General features: G+C 45.3%; 1 protein-coding gene across 2 annotated transcripts; it reads right to left on the reverse strand.

Annotated features, from left to right (window-relative positions):
- Positions 1-6,553: 6,553 nt before the first annotated feature.
- NDFIP1 (Nedd4 family interacting protein 1) lies at positions 6,554-25,750 on the reverse strand. Of its 2 annotated transcripts, none has more exons than XM_075164479.1 (8): positions 25,565-25,750; positions 15,210-15,297; positions 13,892-14,022; positions 12,816-12,903; positions 12,520-12,644; positions 10,597-10,663; positions 9,886-9,991; positions 6,554-7,545 (listed from the first exon to the last, which is right to left on the reverse strand). In XM_075164479.1, the coding sequence occupies exons 1-7, from the start codon at positions 25,607-25,609 to the stop codon at positions 9,888-9,890; spliced, it is 648 nt and encodes a 215-aa protein (XP_075020580.1). In that variant the 5' UTR covers positions 25,610-25,750; the 3' UTR covers positions 6,554-7,545; positions 9,886-9,887. The 2 variants fall into 2 exon arrangements, with proteins under 2 accessions (XP_075020580.1, XP_075020581.1); XM_075164480.1 differs by having other exon boundaries at positions 6,554-7,568; positions 25,565-25,738.
- Positions 25,751-25,792: the final 42 nt, after the last annotated feature.

Raw genomic sequence — 25,792 nt, forward strand, 5'->3', positions numbered from 1 at the left:
AACCTAGGGCAGCAACTCACCACCAGATCCCTTTAACCGAGCCAGTACAATGCGTGTGCGTGGGCTGGCAGAGCGGGGAGCAGCAACAAAGACCCCAAAAACATTAAGAGGATGCAATCTGTAGGCAAAAGTTACTGGAGGCATCCCAGCGAGGACGGGCAGACCTGCAGCAGGGAGGGATGGCCCCGTGCACGCCCGGCTGCATCCCGGCCCTGCGGTGCTTGACCGTTGCACATCTGCAACCCCTTTTCTTTTCTTTTTTTCTTTTTTTTTCTCCTCCCAGATCACTTTAAAGGTCCAGATTAGGGCATAATTAGAAAAGCAGTTAAAGTGGCGACCTGGCGAGCGCAGTGACCTTCGGCGGTGGCAGGAAGCGGCAGCGGTGGGTGGGCTGGGGGTGCAGCCCCGCACCCGCTCTGCGCACAACACCCGCCGGGCGCCCAGGAATTAGCACTCGGTTGCAAATGCTCCTTCTCCAACCCCCACCACAGCCTCAGTTTCTTCATCTGCTCAAAGAAAACAGGCATTTTGGTGAAACAGCTGTGCTGACCGATGCTGAGTGTCCCATGCACCATCCCATGCGCTGCACTGGCACTGCTCGCTCACGCACAAGATGCCCCATCCTCTCCCCATCCCCCAGCCCGGCAGCGCCGTGTCCGACCCATCGCAGGCGGACAGGGACTGCCCCGCTGTCACTCGTCCCCCGGCACCAACACACGGTCGTCGAACCGTCTCCCCGGTTCGCTGCGCCCCTCGGCGCTTGGCCGTCGGACCCGCCGGAGCCGGTGTTTCCACGCAGGGCTGTTTGCGGCCGCTGCGCTCCCTTATCGCCGCCGCGACCTTTGCTGGTTGCAGATTAGTGGCTGGAGCCAGTTGGATTTGTTTGATTTCTGTTGATGGTTATTAGGCAGAGGAAGTGCCAGAAGGGATTTTGACCTCGAGTTTAAACCTATTCCAATTAGAGCCACTGAGCCTTTAATTACCGCGCTCCAGCCTCTTCGGTTAAAGCAACAACAAAAACAAACACAAAATCTGGTCGAAGATGGGCTTTTCTTCTCATCAGCTCTTCAATCTGTCGCCTGCTTTGTCCATGTGCTGTGTGATGGCAGGCATTTTGCCCCACGAAGCCCCTCGTGCTGCCTCCGGACCCGGCAGCTGCCGCAGGTGACATCACTCCGGGGTGATTCCCGTGGGCAGGAGGCACGCTGCCCTCGCCCGCCGCCCCGGCACACACCCACCGCTGCCCGAAGGATGCTCCAAGGACCATCCCCTGGTGCCCAGATGGCTCCAGGTGACAAACACCCGAGGTTACGGTCCAGGGTCCCATTAGAGCTCGCTGAGAGATGATGGGTATTTTGGAAACACTGATTTCTTACTTAGCGTAACTTCTAGTGAGTAATTCAATTTTTAAAAAAAGCAGTCCAGAGCGCTCTTGTACGTCGCTCCACTTGGCCCTGGGACACAGAGGGTGTTTTACTTGCCCCCGGGGACTACAGCAGCTTTTGGCTCCCAGCACAGACCCCTTCTGATGCTCCAGACCCTGGACAGATATCCCCACCTTTTGCGTTATTTCTTATATCCATTGCTATTAGGTTTTATTAACATATTTTAAGCTTAGCAAAATAAGGCTTGTGTCTGTGTAGGTCCTACAATTTAAAAATAGTTTCTAGGATAAATCCTGTGATTGATTTTTTACATTAAACAGTGACTAAGCCCTGATATCTCCCTCCCCTGACTGGCTTTTGTCCTTTCCTCAAACATTTCAGAAAAAAAAGCAAAATGGAAATCCTCGTCCTGAGCATCGCAGCAGCGCAGGCGCAAGCAGCCGAAGTGGGGTGACAGCCCGGCTGAGCGCGGGGTCCCACGGGGGTCCCATGGGGACTGCTCCCCTCCCCACCTCTCCCGGGACCGGCTCGTCCTTGCAGGGTCGGAGCGGCCGTGGCCCCGCGGGGCCCCTCTCCGGCAGCACCGGTGTCACGGCGCTTCTCTGGAAACCTCTGACGTCTTTCCCAAAGGCGCTTTCTTTTACCCCAGCGTCTCCCTTACCTGGGGATGCCCAAAAGCAGCTCGACCTGCTGCAGCCCTTCCCTGCTCCCTGGGAGTTTCAATTCAGCGAGGTGGAGAAAAACCCAAAGCACAAACACACGGAGACTGGGTTATTTAGATATTTATGGATTAAGTCTACATTTTGGCACCTCATTTCTCCTCCCCAGCTGCTGTCGCAGGAACTTTATTGCAGAGACGGAGCAGGGAAGGGGAGTCCCATCGCGGGACAGGCTCCGTGTCCCCACCCTTGGCTGTGGGATGGGTGTAATCAAACCAGAGGCTGGGGCAGGACTACTCCAACGACAGCCACATCGTGTAGTGCTTTTATAAGCCTTACATTTTACTGTAAACCTCAGCAAAATCTGACCATTTTGATCACGTGGATTGTCTCTGGTAGTCGCACAATGCGAACGCTGTCGTATGGGGAAGCCTCTGAGTGATCATTTCCTGCACCTCTTTTCCTCTCCCCAAACTCCGTAAGCCTAATTCCGTGTCCGGAGCCAGGTCCTCGCAGCCAGCTCACTGTAATTTTGCATTGGGCGAAGCCCAGGCGCAGACGCGCAGCGGTTGTTGCACACACACGACCCTGCGAGGCGACCGAGGCGTTGCAGGAAGCTGTACCGGCCCCGAGCTGCTTCTCCTGGGAACGCCGGGATCGACTGGAAGTCGCTCTGCCTTCCCCATGGGAACACTGACGGACACGTCCGTGCCGGAGCTCGACATGCCCAGGTCCTCATGTGAATGGGAACTTCCTACAGAGATCCAACAGTTAATGGAAAAAAGAGAAACCCATGGACTTTCCTATTAATTGCTCTTGCATTTTCATACATTTATGAGACTCGTGAAGGTAAAGCGAGCCTAGGATGTTAATTAATGTGTTTCTTCATAGAGCACACGGACCAGAGGACACGCGGGCCTGAGGCTGAGACACTGGTACGCGGTCAGCACGCCCTGCTGCAGAGACAAAGTTGATGCACTCTCCTTGCGCCGGAGGAGCTCCGCTGCTCTACAGCAAACATACCCGACTGGATAAATCGCGAAAATAAGACACCCAGCTGATACTTTGAGCGTGACTTTTGTTGGTTTGAATTTAAAAATAATACACCAAAGTGTTCATTGGTGTTTACACGCAAGAGATTATCTAAAAAATGATAAACAATTATTTTGCAAGGAAACCAGCTAAGAACTATTTGCAGGAGAGAGAAACTCCTCATTGTCCAAGGTCACGGCAACTCTCAGCATAATATTTTCTCAGCAATACACATGATAAGAATGACTGCTAATACAACACTTTGGACAAAGGAGATACCTAAAATGAAAATATATGCAACTTTACTGACCTACTGTTGAGAAACAGATGCTGAATTGATGTAAACTTACCAGCTGGAGCACTGAATGGACTCAGGCGTTAACAGGACCGGGCTGGATGAGCTTAATGACCCTGCCGGTACCGTGAAACGTTTTTATGTGATGAGTAATAAGTATCACCACTAAAATGGCCTTGTAAATGTTCTGCATTCAAGGAGCTTTTAAAAAGGTTCATTAATCCAACTGCTACCAGGTTTGGCTTATCATATGTATTTTTGCAACACATTTGTTTCTCTTTCCTTCCAATTAAAGCTGTGCCATCTTTTAAACATGAGGCAATGAAAACAACAGTAGGCACTATGAAAACTTACTTCATCATGTAAAAAGACGGCAGCAAGTCCCACAGCCCCTCCAGAGAGAGTCTGGCTACACGGAGGCACTGCAGCCTTCCGCTGGCGTGGGCTGGGCTGGAGCTTTGGGCTGAATTTTGCTTTCTGACCCTTTCAGGTGCTTCCTACCACCCTCTGCTTCAGGGTCTCCGGGCCATCCCCTCCGCCATCACAAGTATCTTAAGAGAGGAGAGCGCACCAGCCTGGAGAAGAGGTCATGGTAATCCAGCTCGTGAATCATTTCCACTAACGAAGCCACCAAAAATGAGTCAGTCCTTGGCTTTGTGTGGCCAAAACACAAAGCAATGAATTCATTGTAGCGTTTTTCTTGTAAGAAAGGACTTTTGCAGTAAAGCAAAAAGGTTTATAGAAATCATTCCTAAATCTAGCAGTATTTATCAACTTCTTGGAAATATAATTGCGCATCAGCTAGAGCAAGAAGAATGGGGGAAAAGTCTTTTTTAGGTAAGTGGGAGGTCTCCCGATTAGTGTTTTATTCCCCAGCTTAATCCTCTATTTCACATGGATGCCACGGACAATTAGCACCAATCTTTTCACTGGAGGCCGAGCTCCCACCGGAGCAGGCGGAAGAGCATGGACAATGGACAGATCCCATTCGTTTCCTCCGCAGCGGTCCTACCTTCTCCACAGGCAGATTTGATTTCCTCCAGGACGTGCTGTTCTCCCTTTATCTGATCCTTCTCCCCTCAGGTTGCTTTTCCTTCTTCCATGGGAACTGGAAATAAGATCTCAAGGTGTGCTTCCTACAATACCTGGAAAAATAACCTTAGAGCAACTTTCAAATGATTGCAAAATATTTGGAAAAATCAATTGTACAAACAATTCTGCTATTTGGACAAAAAAAACTCCTCTGAGAGCTTTTCTGCATAAGACCATTACTGATGCCAAACAGTTTTTAACCATTTTGAGACTTACCATGGAATAACCCGCGCCAGCAGCCACGACGTCCCAGCCGGCAGCTCCCCCTCCTCGCACACGCCAACCTCTGCCTTCATCGGGAACAACCGGCACGTTTGCAGGGGAGTCTGCCCACCCCAGCGTCCGGCACAAGGATGGCTGCAAAGACCCCACCACCGCAGGAGAGACCTGGAAGCCCCCAAAGCGTCTCAGTGCCCGTTTCAGAAAGGAACGGCGAGCGCTGGGCCAGGGGCAAGTGCAAGCCCTAATGCAGGCAGCAGGGAGCAAGGTCTGTGTCTGTCGGAGCTCTCTTCCCTCCACGGGCAGCGTGCCCTCAACAGCACACACAGCCTCCATCCCTCTTCCAGGCACAGTTACCTAAAAGGAATACTAAAGAGCTTGATGCTTCTTGCATAGAAATGGTGAGATTATTCGATTTAGGGTGATTTGCTGCAGAATTTCAACCTCTATTAGCATTTCTTGTTATCCCCTCCAAGGGCAATGGCCAAAGGAGAGGTCCCGCGTTTGTTGGGATCACTCCCTCGCTCAGCGGCTGCATCGCAGCATTTCAATGCGCTAATCACAGCCTGGCCTGAGTAAGATTCAGATAGATGGTCAAAGTCCAAGAAATCCTGGGGTTATCAAAAGGTAAGCAAATCTAAAATGGGGGGGTGAGGGGGAGCAGTGATGCGATGCTGAAGTTTCAGAGATGCCATTTCAGGCGCACGCAGTACAAAAGGTGCGATGCAAACCCTCCCACCCAAGCAAGCTTCAGGAAAATCACATTGCCGTGTCTTCCGCAAAGGTCACCGGGTGAGGCAGCACATTTTAGAACCTCCATGGAAATCACAAGTATTGCCCATCGTAAGGGCCAAGCCAACACAGCCACCTCCCCTCTCCGGAGAAGGACGGAGCACGCTGTTTTCCCCAATCAAAAGCTGAAATCCATTTCTGGGAGATTAAGTCTGAATCCTGTCTGAACCTGCTCAGAGGTTCACAATGCTGGAAGGAGAAAACAACCTGGCTGACAAGATGCAGGCGGGAAGGCCAAAGGTATTTATTTGGTCACTGCAGATGACCACAGACCTGCCACTTACGTGGTATGAAGTGGCTGAGCTGTCACAGACCCAAAATAATTATTTGAGCTTGGAGTCAGTGTTAACCCACGCCGAACACAAACGTGGGTTTCTTCATCCCATCACCCACCCGCTTTCGGGAGCACATCCCTCCCCTGCGCTCCCAGAACCGCTGTCTGCAGAGGAATGATTGAGCTCTAGGTGTCTGCAGCTTCGGGCCACCGAATGAAGAGAAACAGGAATGCCAAATATTCCAGTTCTCTGAATATACAAGACCAAATAAGGCCCAGATGCCAAGAGAGTAAACACAAGGCTGATCTACCAAGTTTGGGTAAATGTGATTCAGAGTTCCCTAATGCTACAGATTTTGCCTTGCAGGATAAACTTAATAATTCTCTCTGTGTACACTTAGTCTTGTTTAAAAAGGAAGTCTCTGTGTAGCCTCCACCTATCTTTGTCAGCCCCACTGCTTGTTTGCGAGGACTATACAGTTGAGAAGTTCAGCCATGAACCAAAACCACGAACAAACCATTTCACGAGGCAGGTAAGTTATATGTGTGAGACTATGAAAAAACCCAACACACCCCCAAAAACGTATGGAATCGCTGTTTCCTGACCTGCCAGGCTGGCATTGAAGACTGTCTCAGGGCTTGAAAACCCGGTTACAAAAAGGAAGACAGACACCTTGAAGTGGAGGTTTGTGTTACACCTTCTGTGGAAAAGTAATGAAATTCCCACAGACAATCTGCATTTGTAATCAATAACCAGGTGCAATAAAGCATAGAAACTAAATTAAACACTGTTCTACAGCAAAAATTGCTACATAAGTGACATTTATTAATGTTCTGCTATATTTACAGTTTTAACATAGTAAAACTCCAAAGTGAATTACCACTTGGCAGAAAGCACAAAAGTGCACATTAAATCTACATTTATAACGCATCATAGTCTCTGCTAACACAAATTATAAAAGCAAGAATTACAGGTATGTTAGGAATTGTCTCAAAAGTCCCAAGCCAAAGAAAAAAAAGGCCTTTGTTTTGCAAGGTAATTTTTTATACAAAGTTGCAACTTGATCTTTCGTTTTTACACTACCAATGTGTACTGTGAAAATCCCTATATAGTCCAAAAAGTAGGTAGTATGAAAGTAAAGTATACTACAACATTGAGAATATAGACTATTAAAAAAATTAATACTTGTGCCACCTTCAAAATAGTACTCTCTCCCAATTACACCTCAAGAATCTGGACCGCACAGACCCATCTTTTCTTTCAGCCACCGACGGCACAGGTGCTGTTGGATTTATGCAGCAGAAAGGTGTGTGACATAGCAATGCCATCACTTCAACTTTTGAGATCATCCCTTCGGGCCGTCAGCACTATGCACGCTGTCCAGGACAGACCAGAGTCCAAACCCGCTCCCAGGATGGAGGAGGAAATAAAGCAAGCCTGTCCCCTGCTGGCTCCGGGGGCAGGGCTCATGCTACCGAAATCACTACAGAAACTATCTATATAAGGCTTTATTAGCACGTCACAGACTCGACTGCAATAGCTTTTTCAAACATTAGCCACTAATGATTCAATGATTACAGAATTCTGCATTAATTATTAAAATTTTACACCTAGAAACAAATAGAAAGAAATGCTTCTCCTTTTTTTTTTTTCCCCAACAGTACTTTTATTTATTTATTTTAAAGCAGGTGATTATTTTTTCTTCTGCTCCAGAGTCTTGATTCACTTCCTGCAGGTGTCCTGTTGCGTCTTGAGGGAGAATTCACTAACGCAGGAAGACATTTGCCAGAAAACATCTGTCAGAGAAGGATATTGAATACTGAAACTATAGTTAGACTGTTATTTTGGATAACAGAAGGATGTAGTTCACAAAGAGCGCAGGATGTCTACAGGCTTATAAAGTACCTCAGTACACAATGACATGACTCTAGCAAAACGCTCAGTACTTTTGAGTGTATTTTACAGTTCTGAAGAGTTAAAATTCCTTAGGGGAAAACAGACACTAGAGCAGACAATGCTCTTAGAAACACGGGCATAAAAACACATAGGTGTATGAAACTACACTGCATTTGCACTAGGAGAATAAAATTTTACTCGGTCTTTAGTTGCTGCATCCACCCAGGATTATGACTTTTGTGTCTTTTTATCAAGTGTTCTGGTACGAAAGAGACAGCAGCTCTCACAAATTGTCTATTCCAGCCATGTTGGCCAGAACTGTTTAAACCTGAGATCCAACACAAACCACTTGCACTTGTCATACAGCTCGTGTACTCTGCTGAGATACTGCCAAGGATAATGTCCACTACTAGCACACGCAGATTGAATAGCAAACACCAAGCTTTCGCCTCGATTCATTTTCACCGGTTATTATTTTCTGGTTTGCACTAATTATTCCTCTCCTCCTCCCCTCCTAATTTTCTAAAAATCCTCTCTGCCCTAAAATGAAAACGATCGTTCACCATGCCCTTTTCATTATGCCCTACAGAGGAAATCTAATCTTAAGAACAATAATACACTGAAAATCCAAGTCTTTTGTGGTTCCTTGCTCAGAATTTAGGATTAAAGATTTATTTTCAGGGGAAGTGTCAAAGTTGTAATATTTAGAAATTATTCTGGACATTTATCTCAATATATCTAAAAGAGAGAGTGATTTTTCAAAGTTCTAAAATGACCAAAAAAACCCCAAACAAATAAATAAAAATTTTTTTAAAAACTCTACACCTCCATCCTCACAAGCAATGAGTCAAGCAAGGTCTCTAAAATTGTAATTTCAAATTCCTAACACAGGAGAAGCCTGTGCAAGAAGAAACCACACAGTTCCTTTAATAAATGGAAAATTAAGTTCCAGTAAAGAAGCAAAATTTTAAAAAATTGTTCAGTGAGAACAAACTACAGATAATAAAGCTGATGCTTAAACGCTCACACTACGTGACCATGCAACTGGGGGAAATAAATCTTCTGGTGATCCAGCAGGAATTTGAGAGGATATTACAAATCCTGGAGGAGGTCATAAACCATAACTTTGTTAAACAGAACTGAAACACTTAAATAAATTGACTGAACTATTTTTTTTTTTTTTTACACACAATCACCAGTGGAAAACTCAAGCTGGAAAACACTGCACAATGCCCATTTTGTGCAGCACGTTCTCACTACAGACTAGAAAGGAAGCAGAATCTTACGCAATTTGCAGTTTCTAATAAAAGGAAAGTGCATTTGGAAAAATCAAGCCTCGGTTTTAAAATCTGAACAATTTAATGACCCCCAGTTTAAAGCTGGGGTTTGGTTTCTTTATACCACTGTCCCAGCTACAGTTGCTTCAACCCTGTCTTGGGGAAATCTAGTGTTATTATGATATTTCTAAAGGGAGCATCATGTTGCACTCACCATCTGGGAAGCAACCTATTACAGGATTTCCTTCCCCTCAGGGAGGGACATTTAATGTGAGGCCATTATCTGCTGTAAGCAGGAAATTATGCTAGAAGGATTCAACTACTTAAGCCTACTTCTTTAAAGTCCCATTAAGAAGGCAGCAACTTTAAGGTTTAGCCTTAAAGCGAAAGACTTTTAGGCATTAAGGTTTTTGAAAGATGTTCAGGCAGGACAGTATGTTCAAGTATGTGGGAGGGGTTTTCAAAGAGCAAAGATGTGCACGAGTTTAATTTCTTCAGGAACTTGGCAGAAAATTCAAACGGCATGCAAAATTCAGACAAATTATTCTTTCTGGGACATAAGCCAAAGACACTGGCACGATCTTCTAACAACATTTTGTGACCTTTACTCATGTTTAGGACATACCACGTGTTTCAGGCATGCTATCTATTCTGAAAGACACACCTGCTAAAGACAGTGCAATACTGAGGGCCAAAGATTTGTTCTTACAATTCAAGCTATGCAATCTAATGAATATACCATTCCTCAAAGCAAAAACTCAGGAAGAAATGTCAAGTATCTCTCTGCTCCCCACCAAGTCAGTCTGGACTCTGTAGAAACAGGAGCTGTGTATGGGATACCAAGAAACAACTGTTTTCTGCTGCCTTGTGTTTTAAAAATATTCAAGCAAAGTCTAGCCTAAAAGAGTCACTAAATAGAGTTAAAAACAAAACAGAACAAATTCAGGAAAGCAGAAAGTTTACCTTTAGTAAATAAAGAGAACTCTGGTTCTGGGGAGAGTGGAAAAAGTATCTGGCATCTTCCTAACCTTTGCATAATTAATAAATCCTCTGAGAAACAGCAGAAAACCTAGATGGAAGAAACACATTTGTCCAGTTAACACAGGTGTTGCTTCTTCAATTAGAGAGGGAGCAGTTCAACTCACCCTTACCAGTATGGAGGGACCTAAGTTGCTGGGATGCACAATAGCTGATTTAATACAAGAAATTTGTTTTTATCAATGACATCTAATCTTTCAATTTCGGGCAATCTCAAAAACAAACTTTCCTTAGCCAATCACAAAACTTTTGACTCCAAATGAGATCTAGTCACTCCCAAAGAAGGAGGGAAAAAAAAAAAAAAGACAGACCACAACCCACTCTTTCATTTAAGATATAAGAACAGATACAACATCAGTCACTATGAAGACAACCATTGTTCTCTTCTTTACTCCTCCTGGATGATAAATAGGATGCTGCCACCAAGAAATGACAACCAAACGACAGTGTTTATGTATACCTTTAAAACGTAGAAGGCATTCAGTAAAAGGAGTACTCCTCTGACGGTTACATTTCAGTTTTACATCTACATGCATGTATTTTAATAGCCTGTATAGCAATGCTCACAAAAGCCCTAATCGCACTTTACAGAGTTTTAAGCATGCATTCCCTGTTCTCCTCAGAACAAACACTCACCTAGTACAAGGAAGACCCACCAAAGCCAATACTGGCCATCAAAGTAACCAGGAAAATAGGTGGAGAACTAAAAAAAAAAAAAAAAAGAAACAAGTTAGAGCACATGGGATTTTCTGAATCCAAATCTCTTCTCACCAATTCCAGCAGTAACCAGATCAAGCCCGCTGCATACAAGACAGCTTACAGAATGCTACATTTCGTTAACTGCACAGACTGCAGGGAACCCGCTACCTCCACGAACTTTCATTTCAGGTTGTTCTGCAGCTATCAGACCAACTCTAACCAAGGGGAATGGAACAGATTCAATACCCAGCCATAAACTCCTGCAATCAGTGGAGCAGAAAGACACTACTGAGCAAATACTCCTATTTTCCCTGACGTCTTTGATGCTTATAAACCACAGTTGCAGTTTCTGAAAGGGAAGACCAGGTTTGAAACTAATTACACTGTAAGGCTGGATAGTATAGCAAACAAAAGTATGGTTGACAAAGAAATCCCAGATCTATGTAACCCTCCAACAAGATTTTCTATTGGGAAAATTACTGCCTATTGAATAAAAGGCACTGACACTATTAGAGCACTGAAGTTCACTACGTCAGTGGTAAATACAGTGTAATTTTTTTCCTTTCATTCTATTCAGGTTTAAAAACCTAACAAAAGGTAAGCTTGTTATCAAAGTTTAAATCAAATCCACAGTTAAGGTCACCTGTTTCTGTCACACCTCTTAATCCAGCAAATAGTTCTTAACACCACTGTTACAGGATGACCCCAAAAATCTTAACTTTCTACAGAAAAAGTTGACAGATGCTGCATTTACAAATTACAATTTCTAACCCAAAGAGATAAGGTATGAAGTGACAGCCCTAACACTAATGCTGCCCTAACTACTTATGCACAGCTAATGAGATTTTTTGCTTGAAATTCAAAATTGGGCCTGGGATCTCTGCGTGCCATTTTCACAGATACTTTCTTTTCATGGGCTCCAAATAAAGCTTTTCTGGTATTTTCTCACAGTCACTCCAAAAAATAGTTTGACTTTTTTTTTCCATTCCTTCCAGCATCAGCACATCTATAACCTTTTTTTTTTTCCCCCCCAGAAAGGTTTCTCTTTCTCCCCCTCCAAGTTTTAAAAATATTACGTCAGCCTTACTTGCTTCTGTAGGCAAGGTCTGTGCCCAGCAGGGGCATGCAGGCTCCCATAATACAAACCAGTTCTCATCAGTCACCTCCTTCCTCTCCCTGTGTGATCTGGTGGAGGGGAGCCCAGTGGATGTTTTAACAGCCTGGATATGCCCAGCGTTTATATGGAAATAAAACAAAACAAAAGCGTGCGTCCTCCTGATCCCCTGCTGCTTGTGCCGCAGGCATGTCACACCAGAGGGCACCAGCGGGCTTCTCCCATCTATGTGACAAAGCGGCGGCTGCCTCTTCTTCTTCCAGTGAAAAGCAAACCCCGCACTTCTCCATTTTCAAGTCCCTATTTCCCTCTCTTCATCAGTCATGTTCACGGTTATCCCACATTTTAGAGAATTGTTTTTTTTCAGAGGAGCACCTAAGGAACATCATACTGGAGAGAAACATCCCTATGCTGAAGGGCTTGCTTTATCTGAATAAATATTTTACAAAGATCAGATCATTGTTACTGCTCAACACACAAACACATTTTGATCCAATACAGAGGCTCTGTCAGGGAGAACCATACTTGGGTGTGCAATCTTTATTCTCTTTTGTTGAAGTAATAATTCCAGCACATAAACAGGACAGAATGATGAAAAAGCTCCGTTCTCAGTGAATAAGGGGCTCAAAATCTATTTTGTTATAAAAAGCTAAATTTGTAACTAACTTCAGCGTAAGTGAGATAAAAACAAGCTAGGGAAAAAGAGTACCAGTGTCTACGCACTGTTTTTGCACTACACAACTTACCCTGACAATAAGAATCCACTTAATAAGAGACAGACCGAACCCAGAAATGGCCCCATATCGTCCTGCAGCTGAAGTAGTCAGACAGAAAGACAGGAAAAATCCAATCCAGTTGAAGAGGAATGCCACTGAGAAAGCGGGAGAAAAGCAGCAGGTCAAGCCCTCTTTATATTCCAAGGAAAAAAAAAAAAACATAAAACCCTTGCACACAGGTTTTTCCTGGTGCGACATAAACATAAGTGAGAAAATAACTAGCTATTTTGGGTCGCTGCCTGAAAAAAGTTCCATCATGTACTTACTGAAGAAAGTTAGCATGAAAATGCCATCATTTCCTATCCTCAGCTGGTCGGTGTCGTCAAAGTCATCCCGTGTCACAAAGTCGTCATCCTGCAAATCAAAGGGAGACAAAAATGTGGGTGGATTTAAGTCATTCCAGTCCATACAGCGATCCCAATTCTGCGTGAGGCTCTTCAAAAAAAGGCCAGCAAATTGTATAGCCCTCAAAAAGCAGCGTCCAATGGAGGGATACAAAATGCTTCGTTTACATTCAAGGAAAGCCCCCCATGGGGGCAGGGGAGGATCCTAAATCTCAAAAGGCTCCAAATGCAAGCAGGAAAAATTCCTGCTTCTCATCCTGAGGTGATACAGGGCATGAAATATTATGTCACTAGCTGTATTTTATTTTTTTAAGATAGTCAAGATTGGGCATGTTCTTGTTCTCACTGTAAAGAATTCTCTTACTCGTCACAAAAATTAAACTTATCATCTCAGCAAGGAATGTGGCTTTTATGAAGAAGTATAATGAGCAGTAAATATCTAATGCTAGCAGGGGTGGAGGAAAAGGCTAACAAGAGATAATGTTGAAAAAAACAAAAAGAAATAAAAAATGAAAAAATAATTATTCTGACAGAATGGTTTTATCATCCTTTTATCAGCTACACTGACCTCTGGAAAAGTCAACTAAGTAAGCAGCAGGAGTATCAAGGATAGATATGCTAGATGGCTGAACAATTAATCCTAAATCTTTTTTTTTTGAAAAAAAAACAAACCAAACCAAAACACAAAAAACAACAAACAGTGACAGTGCACACAGATACAGTACAGTTCCTCTGTCAGCTTGCCAAATGAATCTGGATAGCACATGCTGGCATTACTGAGATGTCTTACATCATCATAGCCGCCCGGAGGAAAATTAAAAAAAAACAACAAAGTTAGCCACAGAAGTCTTGGGAGTGTGTAATATCACCACACCAGAAAGCTTTTTTTTTTTTTTTTAAAAAAAAAAAAAGAAGGCATGACACTTGATCATCAGGAGTTAAACCAGAAATTCTACAGAAGAAACGCGAAGGACATGCAGCCAGCCAGGCGTACTCACCCTTCCAGGAACCAAGGGAATTGTGGCTTCAGCCTTGGTTCTCTCTGCCTCATCATAACTAGGCAGTGTTGTGGCCACGTTGTAAGATGGAGGCTTAGGAAATCCTGACTCATCCTTGTAGTCAAAATAAGCTGCAAAAAAAAAGTTATACAGAAGGTAACTTGTCAGTTCCTTAAGAACACCGTGTTGGGAATGAGAAGCGTTTCAGATGACTTCAAAAGACCCCAGTATCCCGGACTGTTGAAGCCTGCCCCCCCTGTCCCCTCCCCACCCTTCTAGCCTCTTGCCATTCCAAAACAGAAAGTGAAAACCACGGGAGCATCTTATCTAATATAAAGTAATAAACAGAACACTACTTTAACATGCCTGGCTGTACTTATTTTTAAAACAACGATGCATGCCGTGTCTCTCCTGACTTCAATAAACAGAAGTAGTCATATGTTCAAGTCCAAGTGGTTTGAGTGAGTCAAAGAAGGATCACTGCAAGCCTCAGGCCACTGGTGACCAATTTTTCCACAGAGACTCCAAATTGTTTTCTGATGGAGGGGAAAGGAATTGGAATAAAAAACAAACATAGCATTTCTGAGCCCCAGTCGCTGAGACACACTAAGGAACCAGAACTAATGGGACATCTTTACAGTTAGTGTGCCAAGGCAGGACACTCAATAAGCAGCCGGAGAAACACAATATTCAAACTTCTATCCAAAGCTGGCCAGCTGTTTCAGAGACTGACAGTATGTTGCATTTGATTCACAAACCTTATTTGAACATCTGACTATGAAAGTTCTGGAGGGAAAAAAAAAAGAGATGATTTACCTAAGCCAAAATACTCTGATATATAACCAACACAAAGCCAGCTGTTTTGATAAAAGCTGTAAGTGTGCTACATGACAGTATGATGATTCCGAAGAAGTATAACCCTTATGACCAAGTCCTTAGTTTACTGAAAACTACAGAAAGAGTGAATTCTTTAATCCCTTTTAAGTAACAAGTCCTTTTTGGAAAGAGCACAGCATCACCCAAATGCCAAATAATAAGAGGGGAACCACAAATCTTCACAGCACTTTGATTTTAACTGTCTTCAATCTACTAAGAACACTGTGAAATGTAACTTGAACACCACTTGATGGGATGACATCAGATGAATGTAGCCAAAATGCATCTTCTAAACCACAAGTAACAATAGTCTCTTTGGATCAATTCTCATCCCTTGCAGCCTTAGTAAGGATGCTGCAATGCCATCCATCAATAAGGAGCACAATTAAGGAGGTAAGAAAGAACAGAGGAAACCTAGCTACTTCCTTTCAGTTAAATTTACCTGTGTTCTCTGCAGAAATGCTGCTGTAAGGCGGAGGGGCATCGTTCACCACTGGTGCAGTCTCGCCTGGCTCCTCTTCATTCTGCAGCTGAACAGACCCACACGCAAGAGAGGTTAATGGGGTTTCTCAAATTCTGTGAAATTACCCCTGTAGTTTTAATTGCACACGACAGACTCTTCTGGAAGAAGACTGCTCTGTGGCACCATGGGAGGTTCAAGCAGCTGCTCAGCTTCCCTCAGAAGCACTCCCACTTGAAATGATCAATATGCCATCTCAGTTTTAATGTGTTTTTAAATCATATCCTCACACACCTGGACTTCAGCAAAGCACAGCATACATCTTTCCAGTACCTTTCCATTTCCCTGGCACTTCCTCAGATTCCTCAGCTCACACTGCTTAGGAGCTGGAGTTGCATCTATTTTAGTCAAGGAAATAGCAGCAGATACGCAACAAAAGACTCCATTGCTGCCTGTGGCTTTGCTAAGGAAGGGGGTTTTTCATGGATACATTACATAATGATACATATAAGTATGAATCTTGCCATTTCCCTTCAACTTTTCACACTGTATGACTGAAAAGGAGACAGTTTATTTTGTGCACTGTGCTTCCCACAGGCTCTGTATAAATAACCATACAGCTTATCAAATATACAGTGTCACTTGCATGAAGCAGGTATGCAAAGGCAGGCTTTGATCAGAGAAGCTGACAATACCAGGCCAGAAGCGTTCGAGGCAGAACGCACCAGAAAGGAATTTACAAATCAGTTGCCATCTAATTTTTTTCCTCCTTCCATTTCTCATCTTCTCATCAACAAAGAGGTTTTCTGCAGCAAGACAACTCATTTCAAAAAAGCAAAAAAGCACCTCGGGACAGAACCACATGCCTGAATGGAGAGGTATTACCCTCTTTTGTAATCACCACTAAACAATAGCAACCCTGCAACTTCTTCCTTAACATCTTCTTGAACTATCCTTCCTGCACACCCCTACTAATACTGCCATCCATGACATTTTGCTTTGTTTTCTTTGGAGAGACATGTTGCCAGTCAAGTCCTTCCCAAGATTTAATGCAAGGGCGGGTGGGGATATATTCTTATTTTACTTGTGTGTCGTATCAGGAAAGAAAAAAAAAAAATCAGCTCACACTTCTAAATGAAGGTCTTATTTTATACGTAACTGTTCTGTGTCTTGGGGCTTTTCTGCCTAAGATCAAAGATCAGACTACATCCATGTTCTGTGTGAAAGTCAAAGCCAAAACTTTTTCAGACATTTTAGGTGCAATTCATTGGACGTTTGCATCCAAACCACAGCTGCATGTCTGAACTGTGAGACATCCGAGTCCTACAAGCTTGCTGAGAAGAGCGTGGATTGTTTTATTTTCTCTGCCATTAACCGGACAGCTGCACACCTCCATCAGCTGCACAACCGCGAGCACGCACAGAACGAGTAACCGCCAGTCAGTGGTTCATCGCACCGCAGCCAGACACAACGTCCCCGCTGGCTTCCCACCTCCTCGGCGCAGAGGCGGCCGTCCTCCCCACCCTGCCAGCACAGCCGATGTGTCACAGCTCCCTACGCCAGTTATGTCAAACAGACTTTAAACACACCTGCCGTTAAAGGAGTTTAACCTAGTCAGGTTTAAATGACTTGGGTTAGCAGGCGACGACACGAGCAGTTCTGCTGGCAGGTCCAAGGGGTCGGCCAAGAGGCGGAAAGGCAAAGAAATGACACTGGGAAGCACTGGAAAAAATTCAGCAGCGCTGTCACCCGCTCCAGCTGCTCCAAAACAACAGACCATCACAGAAACGGGACTCTTTCACCACCAGATGAAGACCACCTTGCTACTCTAACAGCAAGCCTCCATCCTCTCCCCATTCATATTTTCTAGACAGAAGAGGTGGAAAAAAGAGGGAGCTGGTCAGCCCCAAGCTTTCTGGGTAAGAACTCCCCGCACGGCACAAAGCTGAACCACTTCCTTGAAGAAGGAGAAATTAATTAAGTGATCCGGATGAAAATTTAATCCGTATTACACCAAGAGCACCTCCCAGCACAGATGCTGTGGCTGCCAGCAGGTGACATCTAAAACGCTGGATGCCGGCCAGCTGTGAATCCACACCAAATTGATCCCTTTCTGCGCCCCAGGAGCGAGGCCGCGCACTACACAGGGTGGAGGTGGCAGGTACCTGCCTCGATGGCTGCAGCTTTAATTAGCCTCAGGGCACCAGGCAATTAACATGATGAGCTGCAGCAATTCTACAACAGCAATGCATCTTAGAATCATAGAATCCTTTAGGTTGGAAAAGACTTTTAAGATCATCGAGTCCAACCGTTAACCTAGCACTGCCAAGTCCACAACTAAACCATGTCCCTAAGCACCATATCTATATGTCTTTTAAATACCTCCAGGGATGGTGACTCAACCACTTCCCTGGGCAGCCTGTTCCAACACTTGACAACCCGTTCGGTGAAGAAATTTTTCCTAATATCCAATCTAAACCTCCCCTGGCACAACTTGAGGCTTTTTTGAAACCAGCTAACTCAGCATGAGCCCTTACCAAGAAACAAAAATGCCTTATTTTATAAACCCCATGGACTTCAGTCATTAGAAGAAAATGCAAACTAATTTATGAAGTAATTGCCTATTAAAATAAGCTTTAAAAAAAAAAAATCTAAAAAGAGAGCACTGCTGCAGAAATTCAAGAGCAGCCTGCACACAGCACGAGAGGGGCAACCTAAAGGATAACCCGTAAAACGCAGAGAGTCAAACTAGTTGATTCAGTCTCTCCCAGCTCTGGAGTCTATGAATTCTCAGAAAATACTCCACCGTGCTTATTTTCAGTCTATCCATGAAAATTCAATATTTCACCCCTTTTTTTCCTTCTGCCTATACAATCCTAGTCTACTAAGGAAGGAGGAAAGGCTCCGATACCCTAGGGACACTCTCTGGATACCGCATGCCCTGCGTTACCTGCTCTCCTAGCGAGGGGGGTGGCAGAAATTAAAACCCTGATGTTCATAAGAAAGACGACATACACAACCCAAAAGTACAATCATCAAGCAGGAGGAAAGGAAAGCACGAGATGTGACAACACTGCAAGAGATGAAATCAAAAAGGACACAGATAGTTGAGTGTACTATTAATTCCTACCACTGGAATTCTTACCATGTTCTTCTTTCAATAGTAAAAAGAAATACATATTCTTACAACTACCTTGTGTGGGAGAAAGCAAGCTGAACTTACTGCTAGCTTCAAACCATTACAATTCAGGTAATGACACAAAAAACGTAGTTGCTTTTTAAAGCTGAACTAGAGGCTGTAGGAGGTATACAGTTATAGAAAACAGATTCTTCTTCTAATGGACAAGGTACACAAATGCCTTCCAGCCTTTTTAATGATTCCAGGCATCTAAAATTCAACTAAGTGCTTATTAGCAAAGCAGGAAGGGTTCATGTGACAGGAAGAATGAGTCATCAGGTCTCGCATGGCCCAGCACCGCTGCACTGCCCTCGCCCTGCGTGCTCCATCATCTGCCCCGTGCAGCGCCGGGTACGCACCACGAGGAAGGCTGCGCTACTCGGGTTTGCAGGCAGTTCCCCCTCGGGCCGCTGACGAGAGTCTTCAGAACCCGGAGAACCTGACGAAAGCAGCGTTTGGCTGAAGTCTATTTTGCTGAGGCTGTGGGGTATTCTTTCTTTGAGTCACTGATGGATTTTAGCTTTTAAAGCATGAGTCTTGTATTTGTGGCATTAAAAAACAGACAGTCTTTACAGTTACTAAAACAAAAGTTTGGCTATGATTTTTTCAACGGATTGCTAAAACAACGGAAAATTGCCTGACAGAACAGGGTAAGGGACATTTATTTTCCAAAAAACACCATCAGAAGCTTGGGTCTGAGCACGACTGCCTCTGTCTGCCACTTCCCCCTGCTTGAGACATATCACGTGTAAATACACGCAGCACAGCAGCATTGAAGTTCAAAACTTACAAAACATTTTGAAGTATTTCCACATAAACTTTGAAGAAAGTATTTCCAATAAATATATTTGTTAATTCTTCCAAATTTTCTAAACTTAGCACATGGGCTGCTGACACAGTTTTGGATCTTTCTTTTTAACCTCTCCTTGCCCCAAGTCCTTAGGCTACATGCAAATATTCTTTATAACTAAATCAGGATTACTACAAGCTTCACCTTAGCAATATATCATCAGTAATATATTAACTCAGCAGTATATCATGAATGTTTACTGCATTTCAGTTCTTATTTTATGTCCTGGCACACAAGGCAGAACTGCACAGAAATCCCAGAGCAATCCTAGAATGAAGATAACCCTAATCAGATCTCATTTTTGTTGTTGCTATGGTTTCTGTGAGATTTCAGAAAGGCAGATATTTAGGCTAATGACAGAAAGAGAATCAATATTTTTTAAAAAGGTGACATGACTGATTTTTTCAGAACAATGAAATCATAACCTTTGCAAGCCAAATGTTAAAATAAAAAAAAAAAATGTATATTACTACTAAATTTGAGAGTACCCCAGAAAGGCAATAGCCTGCCCACAAAACGGTTACACTGCACTCCCATTGCAACACCCCTTATTTTTCTCCTTCCATATATTTGGCCTTTTGGAAGCAAAGTAAAGTTTCTGCCAACTCTGAAGGAGAAGAGAATTATGTTTATAACTTACATTTCACTTTAAACGTACCCTGATTTGAAATCCTGACTTTTGCCCAATGCTGTCGCAGATTCTTATAACTTAATATCAGCTTATTAATCAGCAGGAATAATGATAAGCTATTAGACAAGTCAACCCACGTACATCAGCCCTCTCCTTGATGAGCAAATAACTGTTTTCTCCCATAGGCACTTCCAGTTCATTTCACCGAAGGAGAGTGACAGCCCTGAACAGCGCGTCTACCCCAGCTACCTGTGCTCAGGCACGGCACGGTGACACGCTTGGCAGTCGCGCTGTCTAAGCAAACCCTCCCTCCGGCTTCTCCCTGCACCGGGAGATGCCGATGCTCCTGCCCAAGCCTCACGCTGGGGAACCGATTCTCGCCAGGGCCCTGAGCGCAGCCCAGCTCTGGGGAGCGACCTCCCGAGGTCTCTACCAACCTGAGCTACTCCTTCATTCTGATAAAGACTGAAAACCGTGCCTCCACTCCCCCTCCCCCAAAACGCTTTTCCTTTTCCAGCCGGACCAGCTCCGTGCCACGCAGCGAGCACACAGCTGCACCCATGCAGCGGGATGCATGGGGCAAAGACCAGAAACCAGTGGGAGCACCCGCCTGAAGGGTACGTTTGCAACCGCCCTCCCAGCTACCAAGGTAAAAACACAAATCAACACATCTTTTCTGTCCATCAAAACACAACCCGTGCTCACGAGGATGTTGTTCTTCACTGACTCACTGCAGTTAATGGCCTGACAACATGGAAATACACCTTAGTCCTGGGAAACACGCTGATCTAATTCCCTCGCCTCTGTTCAAACGGGGAATTATACTGGTCTGGCTAGACAGTAAACAAGCACTTGGGCCAGCACAAACCTGTGCCTAGAGACTGTCCTTAGGTTTGAGTGTTCAAGGTCTTAATACAGAAGAAGTAGGTTTTAATCTTAGATAGCTGTAATTAAATTCCAAACACTTAACAAAGCCTAAGGCTTTACCGTAATATTTAGGATCACATTAACCTTTCTTCTGGACATTAAGACATCACAGAAAGAATTCCAGATCTTTTAAGCATTTTAAAAATCACATTTTTTTAAATTGTCATATGAAGAATGTTAAGTACGTTCAATGAAAAAAAAATCCCATTGTGCCACCAGATTTGGATATCTCACAAGAAGAGGTAGAAACCGAATAAACGGATACATCTTAATATTGAATTTTTCTTATTAGTCCCAATGACGAAGAATCAGAATTCACACACAAAACTTTTGCTACTTGCTTTTGGTATGGCTCCTTTTAAAACGCAATGCCAAGCTCACATAAACAGGTACCACATCTCCTGTGAGCCACTTAACAACCAAAGGCCTGAGGGACTGTTCCTACATCTGCTTCCCAGACGGGGTTACTGAGCCCCACTGAATTTCAGTGACGAGAGAAAAGTCACCAAAGAAGCCCAAGGGAGAGTCCAACACAATCCTGACACCCAAGATAATATTTTTTTTAAAGTTTGCATGCAAGGCTATTTTCTGCTGTTACACAAGCTACGTGACGATACTTGACTACTACTGTTTCACAGCATTTCCCAAGTCCTTTGAGGTTTAGAGATGGCATCTATTTTCATTCTATAATTACTTTTTCACATAGAAACACTAAAACCTTGCAAACTCACCTGACAGGTACTGTTGCCTACAGAAGTGGGTGTTTCAGAACAAAACAGTGAGACTTCAATCACCTGAACACGGACTGGGCTGGACATCGGGCAGCTTCAAACAAAGCGTGTGGCCCCCATCAGCTGCAGCAGAACCTAAGAGTGGTGGCCATGCAAGAGACGTGACTTTACTCTGCAACTTTTTTTAAAATCTTCACTGTCATGTCAATGGACACATCCTATTCTACTTATACAAAAAAGAAAAAAACATGAAAACAACCTACCCTTAGAAATTTCCTTACTGTTCCTATCAGTTGCACGTATCTTTAGCAAGCACATCTTCTGCACACTACCAGTACCTCACCAAAGAAACAAATAGCCACTACTATCACTAATTCTAACTGCTGACATTAGAAAATACAGTATATTCTCATCTTTTAGTTTCAAGCTGCGTGCCCATTTCAACTGAAAAACACAAGCTTAAGGTAAGCACAAGGTGACAACTGACATCTGCCTCCCTATTTCACTCTAGCCTTCCCACATATTAAGTAAGCACTGTGGTCCTTCGTGGACGTAAACTGTATTCACGTTATATCTTCAGCAACATTCGTCTACAATTTCACTGAAAGAAAACCAAACAAATGGAAAAATCTTTCTGCCTTATGTTTCTTATAGACACCTCCTCTTACAAAATGATTCATGATCCATGTAAGCCTTCAACAAGCAGAACAGGAAGAAATATCACTTAAAAAGGAGTATGTCTTCATTGTTTAACACACCCACCATTTTCTAGGTGGGTTTACATTACTCATATATATCACATATTTTCAAATGCCTCAAGTAAAAAGCATGCCTCAGTTAACATACAGTGTAAATAAACCTATTAAAAGCCTGGCTATTTTTTCCAGGATGGAGGCTAGTTTCTATTCCAAAGACAAAATACAGTTCTGCCACTGAACTCACATTCCAGGGGTTATACTCAAAAGGCCTCAAGCCACCTAATCCTAACAACATCCAGTATAACTTTCCCAAAGGCAATGGGAATGGCAAGAGCCATTCCAAATGGAATGACAACAGCCTCCCAGTGTCTCCTTCTGGGACACAGCACCGCCCAGAATAACGATACCAGGGCATGCTGCAGCCTTCCCTCCTCCCAAACACCTCCCATTCCCACTTCCAGCAAGCACAGCCCGGTCACCCGGCCCGCAGAGGAGGAACCGAAACCAGCGGTCTGCCCTGGTCACCCTGCCCGGCTCCTGCACGCTGCCCCAGCCCGTGCTCCCGACAGAAAGGGGCCGGGGGAAACCGAGATCCTTTTTCGGGAGTTTTAGCTTTATTCTTCATCGAGCGGCACTTCCTCAGTATGTTAGATCAGACTGCCACATCATCCAAAGGCGTCATCGCAGGCTATTTTTTATCAGATTATCTAATGCCTGAACAAAGCGCAGCGGCTAGAAAGTTAGCTTTAGAAAATAAATCATATGCCATTGTACATCTCTTTAACACTGCACGTATCAGTGAACGGACACAGGTTGTGAGTGTGCAGCGAAGGAGGCTGCTGGGGGTGCACGGCCCACCGCCCCCATCTGCAGGGCAGCACGGGCTGAGGAACAGGGCGGAAGAAGAAACACAGAAACACACAGGTTTCAAACTCAGTTATCAATTTCTGTTGTCCTCAGATTATCCTCATTAACTATCACCTTTACTCCTGCAAATACACACACTCAGGGAATCCTACAAATATTTTACACGTTCAAATAGTGCCCACACTTCAACAGGACTGCTCCTACCCACAGGTCAATACACCAGTAACACTCTCAGGAGCACGGGTTACACGACCCTGGCATGCTTGGATGGTATATCACAGTTAGCTTTACAGGAACCACCTAGTTATGTGACAAACTCCACTAACACATTACCCCTCTCCCCCCCCAAAAAAACATTATCAAGTTTTAAAATTCTCAGTTCTCCGCCACTGCCTCATAATCCAGTAATCTAAAGATTAAATGAGCTTGTTCTGAATTTCTACAGGCTACCTCTACTTACTGGATCCTGTATTCAGCTCTAGCCCTTATAGTTATCAATTCACTGCAAGTCTTCCTTCACTGGCACATGATCTGTTCATTAATTGTACATTCATGCACACAATAAGTTTCAATGTATGGAAAAAAATTGACATATTCAATGCTAGAGAGAGTCTCCCACCCTCTCATCTCCTCTTCATCTAAATACCAACTCTGCCTCTTTAGATCCACAGCTTGCAGGGTTTTTTTGAGCAACACAAGCATTAGGAGCCAGTTCAGCAGTAACACACTTCACAACAATGTGAATACCGGGGCTCTGGCAGAGGGCAAGGGGAAAAAAGCAATTTCTAAGTAGCTACACAGAAGTAGATATATTTATAACTGAGCTTCTGATTCTGCACTCCAGTTACAGCAGTCCTTTCACAGGGCCTCCATTATCTGTTTGTCTTTAGCAGCATAAATCCTTCGGGGCACTGCCTGCCTCCCTAATCTCTGCAGTACCATGCAGTTATGCTCTACAGCAATAGCCGTGTCTGCTCTGTGTCTGTTGGATGTTAGCAGGACCTGGCGAAACGACAGTTTTACACATTTCTCTTTAAGGAAACCAGGATTGTGCTTATCGGTCAGGTATAGAGTCACTGAAGAGCAACGCAATCGTGTCCTTCAGCACATTCTGTCACCTATCTCCACGGGCTCAAGGCAAACGAAGCTAGATCCCTTTGTAAGAGACATTTGTGAAGACGTTTGTCGGGGTCAACACCAACGGCAGGACTCTGATGGGAAAGGCGATTAGTGAAGAGACCTGGTTATCTGTACCTACCATTTCCAAGAACAACAGTAAAGAGATTTGTCTTCACAAGTGAACACATATGCTTTTCACAGAACGAAAAAAAAGCCTAAGTTTTACTTAACTTTTACATTTCTAGTATGTAAAAAACAGAGATCTCCAGCTGTCATGATAAGACTAATATCCCATCCCAATGGGAAGGTGCATCTCGTATTCTGAAGAGAGGGAACCTACCCACGCTGAAACCACTACCAAGGCAAAGTCATTACACTGATTTCTTGCAAGAGCCTCAGTTAAGCAGGAGAATATTGTATACCGTCTTCAGGGATTTCTCTCCCTTACTTTAAATAATGAAGTCTCCACATCTGCATGTCAGAAACACACGTGAGCAGGAGCCAGGTACACTGCCAGGCCCAACTGACCCCGAACCCTTTCTGTGAGGTTGATGCTCCTGACAAAACACGTCCTCTCCTTCAGGAGGTAGGGAAGGAAGAACAACCCCAAATTCACGAGGGAGCTCTTTCAGGACAGTCTCTGCCCTACAGGGATTTCAATCTGAGCCAGAGGGGACCACATGTAAAAGACGAAATAAAATTAACGCTAATTTCAAGACAATGCAGAACAAGTTCGCTCCTCGGAACGAACGCCAAGCTCGCTGACCTGCAGGCTGGAACCGAGAGGCCACGGAGCGCCGCAGGGGGCCAGAGAGGAACACGACCGGCGGGGACAGCACCCTGCGCACAAGGTCGCTCCGGCCCCTCCGCCGCGCTCTGCCTGGCGCTGCGCGCCGAGGGCGGCCCCGGGAGCGGGCAGACGCCCGACCCCGGGGAGAGGCTTGGGCAGCTCCGCAGCCCGAGCCCGGCCCGGCCGCCGTGGGGCCTACCGCGCCTCAGCGGGCAGCCGAGGCCTCCGCCCCGGGCGCTGCTGCCGTCGGAGGCCGCGGGCCCAGTCACCGCCCCGCTCTCCCCTTTCCCCCGCAGCGGGACAGCGGCACCCGCGCCCGCAGGCCCGGCCCAGGCCCAGGCCCGCCCGCCGCCCCGGGAGACGCCCGGCCTCGGGCCAGGGCCGCGGCGCCGCCCGGCTCCCCGGGGCACGGCCGCGGGGGGAGGTGGCGGCAGCGCCCCCGGCCCCGTAGCGCGGGGGCGGTGGCTCCCCGCCCGGCCCCGGGCTCCGTCCTCCCCGGCGCGGCCTACGGAGCCGCGGCGCTCGCGTGCCCGCCGCCTCCCTCACCTGCTGGTACCGGCCGCTGCTGGGCTCGGCAGCCGCGGCCGCCATGGCGCTCGGCGGGGCGAGGGCGAGCGGGCGGCGGGGCGCGGGGTGGGGAGAGCTCGGCGGCGGCGCTGCCCGGCCGCCTCCCGACGGGCGCTGCGGAGGCGGCGGCAGCCGGGTCGCTCCTCGCTGCGGGCTCCGCTCCCGCCCTCCGCCCGTCACGCTCGGTCGCGCCCGCCTCCCGCCCCG

This window comes from Calonectris borealis, chromosome 15 (assembly GCF_964195595.1).
Source record: "Calonectris borealis chromosome 15, bCalBor7.hap1.2, whole genome shotgun sequence".
NCBI classification, from domain to species: Eukaryota; Metazoa; Chordata; class Aves; order Procellariiformes; family Procellariidae; genus Calonectris; species Calonectris borealis.

Excerpts from the sequence above, each read along its gene's own strand:
- NDFIP1 (XM_075164479.1), bottom strand. The coding sequence starts at position 25,609 with ATGGCGGCCGCGGCTGCCGAGCCCAGCAGCGGCCGGTACCAGCAG. Across the intron at positions 12,645-12,815 it reads TTTCATGCTAACTTTCTTCA|TGGCATTCCTCTTCAACTGG; the intron begins GTAAGTACATGA and ends CCGCTTTCTCAG. Across the intron at positions 10,664-12,519 it reads AGTGGATTCTTATTGTCAGG|TTCTCCACCTATTTTCCTGG; the intron begins GTAAGTTGTGTA and ends TTTTTTTTTTAG.